This window comes from Stegastes partitus, unplaced genomic scaffold (assembly GCF_000690725.1).
Source record: "Stegastes partitus isolate 25-593 unplaced genomic scaffold, Stegastes_partitus-1.0.2 Scaffold1071, whole genome shotgun sequence".
Taxonomy (NCBI): Eukaryota; Metazoa; Chordata; class Actinopteri; family Pomacentridae; genus Stegastes; species Stegastes partitus.
In genome coordinates, this window is record NW_007578802.1 from 224914 (window position 1) to 244357 (window position 19444).

A 19444-nucleotide genomic window follows, 5' to 3' on the forward strand; every position below is an offset into this window, starting at 1 on the left:
TTTTGAGCCACGACCCCCAAGATAACATAAGTTTGTGTTCGTGACCCCCCAATTTGAATTTTTAATATAGCATGAGTAATAACTTTGTTGTTCATGCATTAGAAATTAATGTGTTAATTCCACAGATTAATCTCTTTACATTAACACGTTAATTTTCTTCTGAATGAATGATCTAAATGTATTTCGAACAAATGAAAGGGGAAAAAAATATAAAAACAAAAGAAAATAATTTTTAAAAAAGCATTGAAAAAGAGCAAAAAAGAATAATAATATCATATAATCAAATCATAATATTAACAAGTCCGAAAAAGGAGTAAGAAGAAATATACTTTTAATTTTGACAGCCCTAATACACATCTATTTGATAAATGTAGGCTTTATTATTATTATTTTTTTAATAATGATTTGGTGACCCCCTGAAATTATCTTGGGACCCCCATGGGGGTCCCGACCCCCAGTTTGAGAACCCCTGGTCTAGGGGTATGATTCTCGCTTAGGGTGCGAGAGGTCCCGGGTTCAAATCCCGGACGAGCCCTTTAAGGTCTCAAACTTGTTCCTTTCCCCGTCTAAAAGTGTCCTTTTGTGGACCTGGATGAGTCCTAACAAGGTCTTTACTCTGTTCCTCCTCTACTTGTGGTATTAAATGAGTTCCCATTTAAAAATGTTCTACTTCCAGCCAGGATTGCTCTGTTTCTGTGGAGGTGCAGGACTTTATATTACAGTGAATAATTAGCCACAGTGAGGAGAAATGAGACCAGAGCAGATTAATGCCTTGCTAACAGGTGTGTCCTGTGGCTCGTTGGTCTAGGGGTATGATTCTCGCTTTGGGTGCGAGAGGTCCTGGGTTCAAATCCCGGACGAGCCCTTTAAGGTGTTTACTTTGCTCCTCTGCATTAGGTAGAGCACAAGATGATGTCACAGACAGGATCTGTAAACGCCTCAGATAATAAATGAACAAACACTGGTTCAGACAAAGATCCCAGCAACAGATTTCTCTGAAAGAAGTCTGTGTTTGTTGCTTGCGAAAAGTCCTTTTGTATGCAAAATGTCCGTCTCACCACATAAAACATTTCTAGCATCACAGCTGCTCTTAGGGAGAATTAAAGCAATAAAAAAGCTGCAATATGAAATCTTTCTGCTTTCTCCGAGCCTTGGTCTGGTGGTGTTCAGCTGCCAGGTGCTCATCATTATAAATATCTTCAAGGCAAAAACAAACGCAACACAAACTGTGAGCAAGGTTCATGCAAGCTGTCTCCACTCCAAAGACCAAGAACTCAAGCACACAAACATCAGCGAGTTAGTCTTCATGCAGGTCAACAGAACAACATCCATGCTGCATCACATTCACAAACACAGATCCCTCCAGTGGTCACTCAAGTCATGATGAAGCCCCTTCAGTCACTCCAGGGTCACTTCAACATGGTGGAAAAACTGTTTGGCTGAATCTGGAGAATTTCCTGTTTCCAGACCTGTGAGTTTTTTGTTTTTTGATTTTCACCCTCAAAACCAAACAGTGAAGCCATTTCAGGGGTTCAGTGCGTCCAGAAATAAAACTCCCTCAGCCATGAAAGTTAGTGAGGACACTGACTGAACAGTTCCCTGGAGATCCTAATGATTGAATGGATCCAGACACATTTTTAATTACTGGACCTGGAAAACGTAAAAAAAATAGTGCAAATTGTTTAAATAAGGGTGGTGTTGTGTCCCCAGAAAGTTCCTCTAAGTGTATATATGTGGATGGATCCATATTTCTACTAAATATAGTCTTTGGTCGACATTTCACAAACTGGTCTGAAAACTAGATATTCCCAAATTCAGTCTGAATATTTTACAGAGCGTGTGTGTGGTCTGATACACCACTCTCAGGTACTTATAGTGATGAGCTGAGATAAGCTAAGGTTGAAGAAAGCCTGCAGGGAAATATTCTGTAAAAGGTCTGAGCCTGTTTCTGTAGCTTCAAGATAAAGCCTGTCGTTTGAAACCATCTTTGTGAAACTGCATCTGCAGAACAAGCAGCTGGTAAAAGTGTCCCAGCAGCTCCAGCTTGTTTTCAGGCAGTGTGGAGGGAAACCAAAGCAAAACAAATGATATAAATGTGAGTAAATGTCTCAAACCGAACCAGACAAGTCAAACAGAAGCACTGTGGTGCAGTAAAGCCTGTTCTAAACTGAACCGGTCCGGCCCAGAACAGGGACTCACCCTCGATCTCCCCTCCGGGGGCGGAGATCTTCGACATGCAGAGGTGGGTGGTGCCGATGACGTCGTTGTGACTGGCTCTGTCCCTGCAGCAAACAGCAGGAGAACCCAAAGCTCTTACACATGGAGACATGAAATCACAGTTTTATCTTCAACTCCCCACTGAGCACCAGAACGACTTAATGGAGATGTGTTGCATGTGTGAAGCTACGGCATGAAAAGTTATCAAGGTTTACACTCTTCAGTCTCAGGAGCAAATGTCCATCAATCCATTCAGACATCACAAAAGACAGAATCCCTTTACCAACGCCTGCAGAATTAGCCTGGTCGTGTTTTTATGTCTTCCTGAGTATTGAAGAAATTCTGAGCCTGAGCACCCGTGAGTTAATCCCAAACAGGTAATTCTGCACAACTGTCAGAGTGTCTGCTTCTAAAATCAACATATACTTGCAACAAACTTCGTATTCTGGCGAGTTTAAACCAACAAAAAGAACATATGAGCTGGGATTCACCAGTCCAGGATCCTGATCCTCATCTTCTCACACATGGAGGGAAACTGTGGAGGACAAAGAAAAGGTGTGCTGAGTGATGATGATGATGATGATGATGATGATGATGATGATAAGCAGACGTTCTTGGAGTGTGTGTGTTTAGGGGTCTCACTCTGATGGGCATGGCCAGGCTCTGGTTCCACTGTGGGTTTGCATTCTTCTCCAGGATCTTCGTGCAGACCTGAGAAACAAAGACAGCTCAGTCCACCTTCACACGGCTGGACCCTGATGCTGGGTTTCAGTGGATTCTGATGGGAACCCACTTCACATCCGACTCACTGTTTTTCCAGCGAAGTGTATCTCCACCATCGGGTCCACTAAGTTCTTCCTGTTGCTGTCAAAGCCCAGAATCTGCCTCATCCCGTCCATGAAGGCGTCGTCCACTGCAGGCAGACAGGCAGAGCTAATTACAAGCTGAGCATGGTGTCATTAAACCGGCTGATTCTGAGGAGTTTGGGGGAGCTTTGTTCAGACTTGGTAGATCTTATATGGAGGAGCACACAATGGAGACTCACTCTGAGGCAGGTCTTCTGCCCTGAAGACCCTCAGGGTGAACGTGGCTCCTCTCAGAGACAGACCGGCCGGCCTCAGCAGGTTCCCTTCTATGTCCTCCTTATCCTCCACACACTCACGTTTGTCCGCCTGGAAACAGACACAGTGAAGATAATCACATCTATGAATGACTGAGAGATGAGAGGAAACCCAAAAGGCGTCTGTACAGGAGGAAGTTACTGATTTCTCTTATTGGGGGTAAACATGAGCTGAGCAACAGTAACAGGAAGCGTTTCTCCACTTCAGTCTGCACCACTTATAGCAGCCACTGAGCACAGTTCACTTCTATGTAGGAAATAGAACAACGGAGGTTCAGCTGGAGAGAAGAAAACCTGCTGATAGTTATTTTAATTATCTTGGAGAGGATTTGCTATATCAAGATAAAATTTCACAGGTATCTTTATAAAAACAAATCTATATTTTATGCTCTAAAAAATTCAGGAAAATCAGACGGTGGAACTGAATTGTGCTAAAAGTCTGATGTGAGATGAAACTGCCCACATCTGCTTGTTGATCTAAACGATCTGTTGTCACCAGCTGGTCACAAACTCTGTCGAGCTGTTCTGCAGGGCTCATGTGGACGGAGGACAGTTTCATATTCCCATTTATCAGTCACATTTAAGTTTGCCATACTAGACTAGATGTACAGAGGAGTCGGTTAACTTTTGCAACTTCATCTTCTATATTGTCGCACTTCAGCTCTGTCGAGTAAATGTTTACAAAAGCAAGAATTTAGCTGCTAATACGAGCAAAAGTCGACAAGCTAACACTACTGCATAAATTGCACTGGTGTGAACGTTGAATGAAATCCAAGCAGTAGTGGAAGTGAGAAACAGTTGAAGAGTTCATTTGCAAAAACAGATAACTGCATCTTCTCAAACCTTCAGAGAACCCACCTTTCCATCGTCGTCCTGAGACAACACCAATCAAACCTAAGTTATCTCTATTTTTGTCATTTCTACTGAGTCAGATCCACTCAGCTTCAGTTTGACTGATTTTATCTCAAGCAAACAACAAAAACATAAGTTGTCTGAAAATCTACAATAATGGAGTTATCTGTTTCTGCTAATGAACTCTTCTCTCCTCCGATCTGCACCGATCCAGTCTGCCATCAGACTCACCGGCGGCTCGTCTCCGGCTGCCAACACCAGCAGGCTGACCTTCAGGTAACCTCTGACCCCCGCAGAGAGGTCATCGGGGTCGCACAGCAGCAGCCACTTCCTCAAGAAGCAGTGTCCTGAAGAGAGAGGAGGCAGAGTTCAACTGATTTACAGCCACAAACCGAGAACTTCATAAGAACCAGGAAGTAAACACAGCCGATGATCAGACTCATGACTATGAATTCATTCACTTTGACCTTTAAATCACGCAGACATACTCACTGTGCTCGCTGTAGACGGTGCCCACATCCAGCTGTGGAGAGCAACGGGAGGATTCAGATTTCTTTTCTTTTCACAACACGTTTGCTAACTCTGTTAAATATTTGTCATGTGGGACCAAAACCTTTCAGAGCTGATAATGTTTGTATTTTCACCCTCAAAACAAAACCTGTGAGGCCATTTTAAAGGTTCAATGTGTCCAGAACAGTTCACCTTGAATTCACCGATGACGGCGTCGGTTCTAAGAGAACGAGAGTCGCACACCTGTGAGGAAGACAGACAGGAAGATTCTGCGTTTAATTGAAATCCTACCCTAACTCACCAGTTTTATACAAACACAGCAAGTCAGGAACATTTGCTTCTACCTCTTACATGTGTGATTTAAATTAAAATGTACACCAGACTGAGATTCACACTCACTGTGATGAAAATCGGTTCATCAAACAACTCCGAGGGCGTCTCAAAGAAGTTCAGGAAGAACGTCTGAGAAGGTAGAGAAGCACATTTAGAGTTCTGATTGGAGCATCACGAAACAAGAACGCCATCAGGAGAGAAGTCCCGGTCAGTACCTCATCAAACACCGGGTTGTTGCCCTTTCGGATGCGGGTCCTCTTGGTCTGCCCGGCTACCGTTACCTTGACAACAGGTTTGATGTTGATGCCCGGCAACTGCCGTCCCTCGATGACCCGCACACGAACCTGAGCAGCAGCATGAAGCACGGAGATCATTCGGCATGAATTCAGGCTTCGGTTCATCCTGAAACTCTTTAAATGTTCTTGTGTGATGCATTCAAACCGCCACAGAGCGGCGCTATAAGCAAACACATCACATTCAGCACAGCACAGAACATCACTAAACGTCTGATCTGAAACCTGCCCTGCCTTTCTTCTCTCAGACTAAATGTTTGGCAGGACTGTGTTTTTGACATTTCCAGACTTATTTAGTGAACAGACACTAAAACAGTAATAGACTCTCAAATTAAACATGTTAAATATGATTATGTTAGAAATTACTGTGACATGTTGAGAGAACAAGCAGCTGTGATCATGCTAATGCTAATGCTAACGCTGATGCTAGGTGAGCAGAGGGAGCAGTCTGTTGAAAGATGGACACTGAGGCCCAGCGGTGGCCCATAATAGCCCCTGTAACCGTGGCAACGGTACACAAACATGGCTTCAGCTGGAGCCTCACAAAGCTGAGACACTAACATTTAAAATGAGACTGACAGATGTAAAGATGACTAAAACTTAATGACTAAACTAAACACATTAGGGTTACTGTTATATTGATTATTAATTTAAATGTTAAATGAAAGTAAACTTCATGTACATTTTGTAAACATAAAACATAAACAATGCAATTAACTATAATCTATATATAATAAAGACAGAAAAATATAAACAAATTCCCTCATCAAGGAAACAAAATTATTGGTAAAATTAAAACTGTCACTTATTTTTAAGAAAATATTTCCAGCATTCATAAGTAAAATAAATCTGGTAATGTATTTTATTTTATTATTATTATTCACAGTTAGAGCTTTTAAAGTCATTTTAAATGACACGAGGAAACTCAATGTTGATTGTTTCTGTATTGTTTATCGATATTTTTGTGAAATTTGTAGAATAAATCAGAAATATTCAGTAAAATTACAGATTTTTCTAACACTGTAGTTTGTAATATGGATCAGCTTCACTATCAGCTTCGTTTGAATCTGTCAGGTTTTTTTGCAGAGACATAAATCGTGTTTCTCAGTGAAACCTGATGAGAACTCTTCCAGTGAAGACGGTCCGGTCACAAACCTGGATGTCCTGGGGTTTGTTGGGCAGCGGTTTGGGCTGACTGCTGGCTCCTCTCTTCCTCTTCCTCAGCCCTCCGTGGGTGTTGTAGGACGGAGGCGAGCGTTTGGGCGTCTGGGCGGTGGGGGACTCCTGGCCAGGGGGCCCCTGGGGGCCGACGATCACCATGGAGCGTCCGTCGTCGGGCCCCTGGTCCTCGGTGGCCTCCAGCATCATCATGCTCTCAGTGTCCTCCTCACCCAGCGTGTCCAGAGAAATCACTGCAGGAGGCAAAACATGGAACCAGCTCACACACCGGAGACACTTCATGTTGATGTTCACACATCCATTAAACCGTAACTTTAGTAGACTTGGACAGTTTGGGGCCCCGAATACTTTAACAAATAGTCGCTGTACTTGACTAAATATTGTACTTTGCACCACATCTCCTAAATTAAACATCATGACACACAAGAAAACAAATCTGTCAAAAGCAGAAAAAGTCAGGCATCTAGGGTACCAAAAATTAATTACATACAGTTTGACGTCATCTTTTAATGCACAATACATCATTTGGTTCTGGTTGAAAATAAAACAGGTGATGATGAGAAGCTTTTACACGTTCTGGCTCCATTTCTGAGAATATTCAAGGCCTCAAACTGTGCCAGTGATGGAGTAAATGGGGACCAGTCTGTTGTGTGATGATCAGACAGATGGGGTTACCTGTGACGGTGTCCAGCTCCACACTGGGGTTGTTGTGGGGCAGAGCCTCCGGCGGAGGAGGAGGCTGGAAGACAGGAGCTGATCCTGGAGGAGGGATGTAGGACACCTGCAGGGTCAGCGTGGCCTGGTGGACACACAGAGAAGAGTTACAGACGAGTCCTCAGCCTGATGACGACCACAGTAATACAGAGTGATGATAACGTCACAGTCACACCTGATATATGTCACCAGCATACAGAAATAATAAACAGCTGCCTCAGTGAACCTCTTCCTGCAGTGCAGCCACACATTACTGCAGTTTGCTCACCAGTGTGGACACATAAATTCTAACCTATTTGTATGCTGTGACTCTTAATGTTGGTTCCAAAAGTAGAAACGGGGCTCAGCGTGGATGGCTCGTTGGTCCCGGGTTCAAATCCCGGACGAGCCCCCAACACTTTCATAATTGATTGTTTGCTGCTAATATGCAATAAGTTCCAATCATGCCAAGTTTTAACACTGCAGCTTGAAAGTTCCCAGATGTTCCTCTGCATGGTTCTCCAACGGTTGCTGATGCAGGCAGAATATTGTCTGTTCTGCAGTGAGAACTTTAAATGAGTTTTGAGTTATAGTATAATTTATCGCTAGCGTTATGCTCATCTGCTACGCTGGCCAGCAGCTTGATAATCATCATCATACCAACTTTGATCGTATCAGGGCAGCTCCAGTAAGTCTGTCAGCAGTTCAGGATGTTTTAAACTGGATCTGTAAAAACCCCTGAAAAAAATGAAATAATCTGGACCAGCATGTGTTCAAACAGAGAAGAACATTTGCGAATTTTCTCCTCCAACCAGGAGTTAATATAAAAAGCACAAGACGATCAGAGTGTAGACCGTACTAAGGGGCTCGTCCAGGACTGAACCCAGGACCTCTCACACCCAAAGCCAGAATCATACCCCTAGACCAACAAGCCACACAACACACATGTTAGCAAGGCATTAATCTGCTCTGGTCTCATTTCTCCTCACTGTGGCTAATTATTCACTGCAATAAAAAGTCCTGCACCTCTACAGAAACAGAGCAATCCTGGCTGGAAGTAGAGAACATTTTAAAATGGAAACTCATTTAATACCACAAGTAGAGGAGGAACAGAATAAAGACCTTGTTAGGACTCATCCAGAACACTTTCAGAAGTGGAAACTAAACCAGTTCAAGAAGTTAAGGGGCTCGTCCGGGATTTGAACCCGGGACCTCTCGCACCCTAAGCGAGAATCATACCCCTAGACCAACGAGCCACAGACGTCCCTTATTAAAACATATAAAGACGACTCATCAGTCACCAGAGCCTGTACTGTCAGTGGTATGGATACTGAAACAGTCACGGAGCACAAAGATGTTGGAATTTGGATTGATGGGAGGTTTGTTGTGTGAACATCACGTGTCCAGACGGGTGAGTAAGAACTGGTTCTTTACGCTTTTGGCTGCGCTGTGGAAAGAGGTTTATTGAGGCAGCTTTCCGTTCCAAAGCTGTCAGTCAGTCAGTCTGTATTCAGGTTTATCACTGCTGATGGTTATAATGCTCACCAGTGAGCTGTACTCTGAGGCAGGGTGGCCCTCCCTCTGATGGACACTCAGCTTTATTTATTTATGAGGCTCCTAATGGACTTTTACTCTCTGACATTACCTCATTGAGTCTTTTAATGTGAGCCCTTTACGAACACACTCAAATGATTGAATCATGCTGCAGGTGTGTTTGGAATAAAAATAAATGCAGGGTAACATGTTGGTCTAGGGGTATAATTCTCGCTTAGGGTGTGAGAGGTCCTGGGTTCAAATCCTGGATGAGCCCCTTAACTTCTTCAGCTGGTTTAGTTTACGCATCTAAGAGTGTTCATTGGTGGACCTGCATGAGTCCTAACAAGGTCTTTACTCTGCTCCTCCTCCACCTGTGGTATTAAATGAGTTTCCATTTTAAAATGTTCTCTACTTCCAGCCAGGATTGCTCTGTTTCTGTAGAGGTGCAGGACTTTTTATTACAGTGAATAATTAGCCACAGTGAGGAGAGGGAATAAATGCCTTGCTAAAGAGCATGTCCTGTGGCTCGTTGGTCTAGGGGTATGATTCTCGCTTTGGGAGCGAGAGGTCCCGGGTTCAAATCCCGGACGAGCCCTTTCCTTACTTAGACCTGATTAGTTTCCATGTCTGAGGACAGCAAGCTGGTCACCTTCAGATGTTTTCAAATAAGTGTGAACTGATCGAACCAGAACTCTGCAAGGTGAAAATGTCATTACAGATCTCTTGAATTAGACATCGAAGGTTAGTTTTATAGAGGTGAAATTACTCTGCAGGAATCGGTAGCTCGGTCAGAAGGTACAGCGAGTAGGAGGCAGCTGGATTTTCAGACATACTGTGGCTCTGAACACAGATTGGACTCCAGTGAATTTGGTCCACGACACTACGAGGCTGAGCTCAGGGAAATTACACACTTTTGCATGTTAGAAGCTTGTTCATCTTGGAAAAACATCCTGATTTGACCTAAAATTCGACCCTTTCACCACATGTTTGAAGCTTCACCTCCATTTTCTGGGTTACCATGGCGACAAGTCCCGCCCCCTCTGATCTCTGATTGGTTGGCTGAAACGGAGCGACAGTGAAGCAGTAAAATAAACAGTGAAGAAACGTTGATGAGACGTATTTATGATGGTTTATAAATAAATCTGAGTGTGGCAGACGAAGCTCTGGTTCTCCACAAACTCCTTCCTGATGAGCTCTTCTTCTTTCACAGCGTTTTCTAAACTAACTCTCAAACTAACCTCTGTCTGACATATCTGCACTTACTGTTGTCAAAATGTGCTCTAGCTGCTGTTTTGACTGGTCAGAACAATCAAGAGACATCTGGATTAAAAACTCTGCCTAGTCAGAATGAAGTCTGAGATATGCGTCTGTCAACCTTTTAAACGACGTTAAACCAGTTAAAGCCAGCAGCAGAGATGAGCGGGTTTTCTTCATCCTAGTGCAGCAGTAGAAGCTGTGGGCTTCTGCTGTTTCCTATAACAGGAAAAAGCAGCTTAAGTGATAAGCTGAAGTGTTTCTGTAAACAAAGACATCGAGCTTCGGCGTCTGCTTCTACTGACGCACATGTAGCGAGACGGTGAAGACGTGGAAGTAAAACTACTTCTAGCATGAATACAGGTTTTCTAAAATCCTTCCTCCAAAAATAACATTTGGACTCCAGAAAAACTAAACTGCTGCAACAGTCTGCATCAGTGGTTCTGAGTTCAGATCACCTCCTATGAAATCCTGTCTAATGCACAGTAACACCAGAGAATCAGCGTTTCCTGTTTATTTCTAGTTATTTAATGATTGGCAGCATAAACACAAGTTTATTACACATAAAAATTAAGTTGTTTCAGCTAGTTTTCCAACATATTTTCAGCAGATTTAATCATGCTATGTATTTAGGAACACACGTTTTAAAGCTGACAAACGTTTTTCCTGTTTTTGTTTCAAATTGTTGGTAGTTAATTTTTTCTATTTTGAACTGCAGCAACAACACAAACGTAAATTGCAGCAGAAACCACAAATAAACATGAAAAGTCTGCTGCAGCTGAGCAGATTTATCCCTAAACGTGACAAACATCATCCACATGAGTCCACTGTTGGTCAGATCACAGCTAAACATTCACGAATCCACTGCTTTGGTGGGAATCATTTGTAAAACACTCAATGCTCACCTTGAAATGTTCTTTATGTTAAATTTAGTCAGCCTAAGGGTCCTTAATGGCTCAATCTGAACTGTCTGAAACTGACCAGGTATGTAAAGTAAATAAGCACAGTGTGTGTGTGTGTGTGTGTGTGTGTGTGTGTGTGTGTGTGTGTGTGTGTGCGCCACATCAATCAGACCCACGGTGACACTGACAGGAAGCCTCTGTTCTGGGTTTGGGAGGAAGCGTGGATGGGAAACGGAACGCTGTTTCATGTGCCGCTAAAAAACAGAAGACGGCTGTAGGCGTGGCCCGCCGCCGCAGACGGAGCTACACGCTTTTATACGCGTGTAAAAATGAAACGTGAGGTTTAGGTTTTAAGGGTTTGAGATGCAGCAGCAGCGACGGTTCGGTCAGAAGCTGATGAACATCTGCACAGAGATGGGTAAAGAGGAAGTTTTGGTCCTGCTGTAACTTCATTTTTGGTGGAGAACCGTCCCTGGAGAACCTCTTCTAGTCGCTTACGGTGGAGACTAAAAAGCCGACTCCAGCAAATGAACTCCTGAGTCAGATCTTGATGCTGATTGGCTAAACTCAGAGAGGACAACACAGATGTTTAGAGGGGAACAAACTTTCTCTCTCCTAAACCATCACAAATACGTCTAATCAACGTTTCTTCACTTCTTATTTTACTGCTTCACTGTTGCTCTGTTTCAGCCGACCAATCAGATATCAGAGGGGAGGGACTTGTCACCATGGCAACCCAGAAAATGGAGGAGAAGCTTCAAACGTGCAGTGAAAGGGTCGAACTTTAGAGCTCAAATCTGTGTCTAACAAAGTGTTTTATTTCCCTGAACTGAACTGAGAAAGCAGTTTAGTTGTGTCTGAATTTACAGATAATTCACTCGTATTTCTAAAATTAAACACAGTCAGAAAAAGAGACTCAACCTATTTCAGCTATTTATCGATTATCGATTCCTCTGTGGAGACTATTTCTGTTGCTGGGAAGCATTGTTGTAGATTATCTTTCACATCCAGGAGAGCAAAACAACGGATCAACGGGCTGAAAATGATTAAAGGCACAAAGAGCGAAGCGAGGGCGGCTTCAGGAATGTCTCTCTCTATTTCAGGCTCCAGACAGGAAACCCAGAGTGATTAATGATCGGTGATAGAGCGGGCTGTGCGGTAGATCAGTGTGTGAACGCTCACCCCCGTGTTGTTCCTCTTGGTGTCCAGCAGGGACACGGTGAAGGAGGCGGCCAGGCTGGGAGAGTTCAGGACATCCCTGAGAGACAGCCGACACTCGCCCAGGAACCTGCACAGAGCACACACACCGATAATCCTGGTTCTTTCTGCTGCACCTCGTTTGTCTGACACCAGCTAGGTGTCTGAGCTGTTGGAGGCGACCTCTGACAACAGAACACATCAAAATGGAGACAGATTTTAAATATTTTGGAAGGATTACTGTGTTAAAAACACACTACAAAGTAAGTCTGACACATCCAGACTCTCTGGAGTGGAACTACAACCCCAGTCAGAGATAACGAGAATCAGAAGGAGGTCATCAGCTTTCTGTGTCAACTCAGGCTTTCTGCTTCAGACATAAAAACTGGCCCAAAATGAAGCGGCGGTGTGTCGGTCAACGGGTTGTTTTAAACGAGAAAAACTAGGAATATAAAAGTGTGTGACGTTAAAAAGCGCTGCTGCTGCAAATGATTCAACAGAGGAAGAAACAGGTGTGATCATCCTCCATGTTTCCTTCATAAATAAAACCTCTGACCTTTGATTTGTTCGATCACGACCTGATAAACTTTATTCTATAGGTCCAACTGGTACCGCTCTCCTCTGGTTTAACAGAAGTCGGTGTGTCTTCTTTCTGGGTTTTCAGTCTATCTGATTGTTGAAAAGTGCGTCAGAATCATTTTCTAACATGCAGCATCATTTTCTGCTCTGTAGAAAAGTCAAGTGTTGACAGGAGGTTACCGCTGTTCACGGTCTGAGGATGGAACAGAACCAACGGAACCAGAACTGAACACGATCAGAGGAGAATCTAAAGAGTCTTGATAAGCTCTGAACGCAGCAGACTGGATTAAACTGTTCTATAAAACATTAAAGTGGTTTCTGCATGTAACAGCCACAGGAGACGTTCAGCAGTTAGAATATTAGAAAATGATTTGTGTTTAGGAGACGGTCCTGGTACCAAACGTAGGTAAAACGAGACCTTACAGCGTCCATAACACGAGCTCAAAGTTCAGCCAAACCAGAGAGGTTCAGATGAATGGATCGGTTAATCAGTCGACACATCGGCGGGTGAATGGGTGGAAATACAGCCGAATAAAACCACAATGAGAGGATGACCGGGTTGCTTCATGCCCGGCCCTTCCCCTCTGGGAGAGCTGACATCTTGATGGAGCTAAACAACCCAAAAATAACCTGGTGAAGGGACCAGCAGCAGCAACAGCAGCAGCTCGGAGCTCAGCCCCTCTGCTCCGAGCGCTTCCACACTTTGATCTGAGACGAGTTAAATCTGCTGCTGCTGCACATATTCTACACAGTTAGACATAAAAACCAGTCAAATCGTATTAACTGTCAGAAAAACCAGAACTAAACTGGACATAATCGCATCAGAAATCTGTACTTTTACAAATAACAACTTGTTCTTCGACAGTGTTTGAACATTAAACACAATTTTTACTGAATTTAAATCGGCTAAAAATATTGCTAATTTACAGTTTTTTGCTGGTATTTGAAGGGAAATTATGTATATTCAGGATTTTTTTAAAAAGTTATCATACAGATTTCTCCTACTTTGTTAAATTAAAAGGTAATATATTAACCTCATAGAAGAAAAAACATTAATTGATATGCTGACTGAGAGAACGGGCCAAAACTATAAATAAAGTTCAAAAATCTGTATTTTTATAAATGACAATTTGTTCTTTTACATTATTTGACTGTAAAATTACTCAACTTTACTGTATTTAAATCTATCATTTTACAGATATTTCCCATTACTTCTTATCACTACTTCACTGTTTTTAAACATACATTTTCTGCCACATTGGGTTATTTTTTCCAGATTCTGTTTTTCTAGTGTAAAAACAACATGTTTAGGTTTTAAACCAGAACTTTCATATTTGGAACCAAACTCCTAACTTTGTCTATTTATACACAAATGTAAATGTACACTGAGTGAAATGTCAGAAATACAAAAACTAAGAGTATTATTTTGTCAACAATCAGCTGTTTAAGCGGCAAATGCACACGTCAGTTAAAGAGTAAATTATCTCTGAAAACCGTCATTAGACTGAATCTATACATGAAACATCACCAACAACCGTGAACAACAACCAACAGCCAATAGCTCAGGGTCAGTTATTTGGATGCAAAGTGGTTAATTGGCGGTCGAACCGACCTGTTCCTGCCCATTTTTTCGTGGTCTTTGACGACACAGTGCAGCTCCGCTCCAGAGTCCAGAGGAATCCCCTTCAGGTCCCATTCAAAGCCCTGACGCAGACACAGAACCAGAAAGGTGACGGGACAAGACATGTTCACAGGTTAAACACGTTTTCTCACAACGCTGAGACACCAGCAGCAGCACAAACAGTCTGAAGGCAGTTCGTTAGCGTCCATCGTTTAATCAGGCTGAGCTGCTGTTTGTTGGTTCGTCCTCATCTGGACAGTTTCTGCTGCAAATTCATTGATTCCCTGTTTTCTGTTCATATCTACAGTGATCAGAAACCACACAATAAATAACACTGTCTCAAACTCAACATGTAAACTAGTCGGGTTGATTTATATAATAAATAATATTGTAGGATTTTAGCCTTAATATTTAAATTAATCAGCTAAAGAAGCATTGTACACAACATGTGGAGTTTTATACTAAATATTTAAATCATATCGATCAAATCTGTTATATGGAACATGGTAGGGTGTTGAACTTTATATTTAGATTAACCAGGTATTCTATAATATAACAGGGCCTTATCTTTATATTAAATGAGTCAAGTAAAGGTGCACAATGAATAGTATTGTGGGGTATAGAACTTCATATTTAAAGCAGTCAGGTTTATTTGTAGAAGTACAAATATTTTATGGCCTTAAACCTCATATTTAAATTAGTCAGGAAAAACTAAATAATATATGATAATGTAGGCTTTTAATTGTGATAGTAAATTACCTAAATTGCTTTTAATACATTATTGTAGGGTCTTAATCTCATAAAATGAATATCTGTACAATAAATAAAACTGTGGGTTATAATCCTAGTATTAAAACTTGTTGGTAGATTTATATTATTATGTGATTTATTTATTGAAATGTTGAATAAATAACAACGATTTCTCCATTTAGGAGCCTCATTATCACCTTATTATTACAGTTCTGATATAAATTCAGTTCTTTAAAAAGTTTCCATGAGGAAAACATTTCAGAGATGTTTGAACACATCCTTCTGTTTTTATTCTCTGAACTGCTGCAGCAGCTTCTCTTCTGAGCAACCGATGAACCTGCGGCGATGTGGAGGACTGACCTCGTTCCAAACAGGGTTGGGGTTGTTTTTGATGACCTTCGTCTTCTTCTTGGACCCTGAGGCACACAGACAAACCCAGACGTTAATACACAGAGCAAAAAATACAGTTCACATGTGAGGAACTATCACTCTGAGCTTTTCCTGATGGTAGAAACCTCTTCAGCAGGTCATTATCCTGCAGGTTAGCCAGCATAGCTAACACCTAGCAGAGTCTGATACGCAGACTTCAGGCGAGATAGCTGTACGTGAGTGAGGTGTTCAGGTAATGAACTGTTTTTGAATAATAATTACAATAATGATAACAACAGTCCCACTATTGGGACTGCTCTGAGGGGAGTAAGCAGACTCTCTCCCAAACAGCACCATTGTTTTATGTGCTGTCTGTCTGAGGTTTCCTGTAACATCAAGTTCTGAGCCTTGATTTCCGATTACTGGAGAGCCCTCATCACACAACCTTCACACAAACACATGAGTTATCACTCCGGGGACTGATATCAGTATTTCCAGTCATTTTGCGTCAAAACGAGGAATTGATTCACACACACACACACACACACACACACACACAGGTTCAGATGTTCTTTCCACATGAAAAGGAAACACAGACAATGAATGAATTGTCTGATTTGCAAAGCGAAGAGTGGCCGCTGGACAAAACCTGCAAACAGACGAATAAAGCCCAGAGTCTGCTCGCTCTGACCGGAGGATGGCGCCGAATGGAAACAGTTTCAACAAAGAGCCATGATTTCAATAAAAGCAGTCGGAACATATAATAAGAACTCAGGTTTCTATTGACATATGAAGGAAATTTAAACCAAATGATGGAGAAAGTCCATTAAAGTGATCAATCTGGACCCTCCTCTGTGGACTTGAAGGACCTGGACCTCTGGAACATTCACAGTCAGAAGGTAGAACTCTGGTCAGTAGATAAAGGTGCTGCAGATACAGAACAATGTGAAACGTAAGTTTGTTCTCTCCTCACACACACCCTGAGAAATGTCGTTTTCTTTCCTGTTTTCTCTGCGGTCATCACCCAGAAACACAATCACCAACTCACAGTCAGTCAGTGCGTCCACTCAGACACAAACACCGACGTAAGTGCACCTCCGTTCTTGGAGGATAACTTAGAAACATCTCCACCCTTCCACAGCCGGGTCAGGAGGTTACGCTGTGGTTGTGTGTCTGTGTGTGCGTCTGTGTGCGTTTGTGTGTCAGCTGGTATCTCCGTTTGGATCTCGTAGTCAGGAAGTGGCACAGCGCTAACTTCCTGGTTGGCACATTTTCTGTCATGAGCCGAGAATAGAACAGACTGTGGCCCGCAGGACTGTGGAGTACGTAGGAGAAGCCTAAGTTTAGACCCACACTGTGTCGGGGTGTGTGTGTGTGTGTGTGTGTTGCTGCATTTGTGGTCTAATCGAGGGTAGGAAATACCGGTGTTTTGGTTGATCTGTACCTAATGACAGTGATTTACTTTGTGCAGGTTTAAGGTTGAGGTTGGAGCAACAAAGCAAAGGGTTGAAGTAATTAATAACTTAAACGTTCGCAACTCACAGTAGCTTCTGGTGTGATTCCCTGCTGGATCGTTGCATTTAAACATCGACCAAATATGAGAAAGGTTCCTCCTCAGAACATCTGGTTCTGTATCTGCAGAACCTTTATCTACTGACCAGAGTTCTACCTTCAGACTGTGAATGTTCCAGAGGTCCAGGTCCTTCAAGTCCACAGAGGAGGGTCCAGATTGATCACTTTAATGGACTTTTTCCATCATTTCTGAGCCTCAGAACTTCATCAGTACAGCAGATAGACACATGACATTTAGGAGGAAGAACACATCTGGACCGTCTTCTATGAGAAGTCAGACACGTTATCCGCTGACTGAATAGTTCATTATTTCTAAGCAACACTGTGACTCTGTGACGTAGCGTCTAACTGCACTGACTCAACTCTGCACACAAACTTCATCTGATGCTGTTCACGTGTGTGATGACACATTATTGTTTACTTGTTGTCTTATGATATAAAAAGCAAGATGTAAAACTGAGTGGTTTCTTTTTTGGTATGACGAGGGTTGATGCACTTCCACATACTGAACATATAAAACATACAAACAGCACTGAAAGGAAGAGCTCTGAGCTGCATCGCCATCTCGGCTGCACTCAGGTTCAACAGAACTCCTCTGTGCTTGATCACTTGATAAATCCTAAACAAGAATCAGAAGCCCATCACAGTGGCAGGACAATACAACGCCGCCGTGTTTGTGCGACGGACTAAAATTAGCGGCAGGCAGGAATGAAGCAGCAGAGGGTTGCCAGTTTGTATTTCTGGTTTTGTCGGAGAACAACACTTATTGTTCCAATAACAACACTTTGGCCGGAAATCCTGCCTGCAGGCCGCACAAACACGAGCACACGTTGTGGCGTTTAATCACATATGCACCTGCAGACACACCGTGCACGAGCAGGCAGGAGAAGTCGGTAAACTGTGTAAATGTTCACAAGATTAAAGCCTGCTGCAGCACGGTGAGCGCTCAGAGCTCCTCGTGTTCTCACAGTGTTTCTACAACAACAATCAGCGTAAGAAAGCAAACTCATCCTTGAATGCTTCAGGGGAATCTTAAACTAGAAACTGTGACATTTCTACAAAAAAAGCCGACAGAAATGAGTTTAAAGTGAACCGAAATTAGTCAGAAAAGCTTTAATAATCACACTGTCGTCCCCTCTGCACTGTAAAAACATTTTTTAAACACTTTCCAACTTCAATTTATGAACAATTTACTGTTAATTCATTCACAAGTTCACCCCAATTTTGTTTTATGTTTTTTGCAATGTTTGATGATAAAATTACAGAAAACAACCAGTAAAATTATAACGATATTTATTCTTTATGTACTATTTACAGATATTTTCACTGTTGTACAGTTTTTGAATGGTCCATTATTCTACGGTGTTAGAACATTTTTGTCTTGCTGCCAGACTTTCTGTGTTTTTCCCAGAACTGTTTTTTCGGTGAGCTTTTCCTCTAATCCAGACTCACTAGCTCCATTCAGCTTCAGCGTCTTGCCTTGTGCTGTCATGCCTGACTTCTATAAATGGACATGGTATCTGTGCTCTGGAGGGAGGAAATGCTCTCGCTCTCCTTCTTTGCTCTAAATTCCAGAAGTTGCTGCCACCCACAGCACAGATTCTGCAAAAAGCCATGAACTCATCTCTTTTTGTTTTCATTCTCTGAACAGGAACATCCTTCACACACACTGTCCACTGAGCACCAAACCTTTACACTCCAGCTACAAGAAGAGGACTGAAACAGGTAGTTTGGTCTCAGTCAGCTGTTCTTTTAGTTGCTGAATCACTGAAGGAAAGCTGCAGAGTCACCACAGCATAAGCCCGGAGTCCAACAGTAAACCATGAAGGATGTAGCCAAAGGAACAAGAGCAGGAACACAGAGTTACAGCAGCCACCAGTTAAGATGACGGATTACATTTTTTCATTCAGGTTAAATTTAGGTGTATTTAAGAGGGTGATGCAAGCATGAGTGTGATGGCACCAGGAAACCACGCTGGGACAAAGGCAGGAAGCAGGAGCAGCGCTCACCTCGTTAAGGAGGCAGACACCGACTGGTGGAAAGTACAAAAACAAACCGATGGAAAAACAGACGGCTGCTGGGGCCAGGTAGTCCAGGCACCTCCATGTGCCGTTTGGTGTCCTCACAGTTAAGCTAGAACTGGGCAGGTTCTGATCCGATGTCTCAGATCAGGATCAGGCCCATCAAGACATTTTTAATTGATCTGCATCGACACAAACCTCAGCCTGATCTTTGTTTACCTCCGCTGTCACACAGGTGTTGTAGAGACAGACCACGATCTGTGGCCGGACACTAAGGATGCACGTTTTGAATGATTTTCTTATTAAATGCAGCATTATCATTGATAATCAATTAACTGATAACCTAAAATGAGCACAGTGGAGTTCTGTCCTGTGCTGAAATGCTGTTGTAGTCAACAAACACATCAATACAGCTGATCTACATGACATGTTTTAACACGCAAGTA

General features: G+C 42.6%; 1 protein-coding gene and 3 non-coding genes across 5 annotated transcripts in view; 2 read left to right on the top strand and 2 right to left on the bottom strand.

The window, feature by feature from the left end:
• dysf (dysferlin, limb girdle muscular dystrophy 2B (autosomal recessive)) overlaps positions 1-19444 on the bottom strand; it is an 89726-nt gene that overhangs the window by 65335 nt on the left and 4947 nt on the right. For both annotated transcript variants that reach the window (XM_008295693.1, XM_008295694.1), the window contains exons 2-16: positions 15397-15452; positions 14278-14369; positions 12072-12177; positions 7180-7303; positions 6481-6737; positions 5248-5376; positions 5099-5161; positions 4892-4942; positions 4682-4712; positions 4421-4536; positions 3263-3389; positions 3027-3130; positions 2860-2928; positions 2709-2752; positions 2200-2282 (exon numbers count right to left, since the gene is read on the bottom strand). In XM_008295693.1, the coding sequence (XP_008293915.1) occupies positions 2200-2282; positions 2709-2752; positions 2860-2928; positions 3027-3130; positions 3263-3389; positions 4421-4536; positions 4682-4712; positions 4892-4942; positions 5099-5161; positions 5248-5376; positions 6481-6737; positions 7180-7303; positions 12072-12177; positions 14278-14369; positions 15397-15452 (1452 nt within the window). The remainder of the gene's footprint in view (positions 1-2199; positions 2283-2708; positions 2753-2859; positions 2929-3026; positions 3131-3262; positions 3390-4420; positions 4537-4681; positions 4713-4891; positions 4943-5098; positions 5162-5247; positions 5377-6480; positions 6738-7179; positions 7304-12071; positions 12178-14277; positions 14370-15396; positions 15453-19444) is intronic.
• Positions 794-865, top strand: trnap-ugg (transfer RNA proline (anticodon UGG)). Its single transcript has one exon. It is a non-coding gene; the product is annotated as a tRNA-Pro (tRNA).
• Positions 8382-8453, bottom strand: trnap-agg (transfer RNA proline (anticodon AGG)). The gene has a single exon. It is a non-coding gene; the product is annotated as a tRNA-Pro (tRNA).
• Positions 9257-9328, top strand: trnap-ugg (transfer RNA proline (anticodon UGG)). The gene has a single exon. It is a non-coding gene; the product is annotated as a tRNA-Pro (tRNA).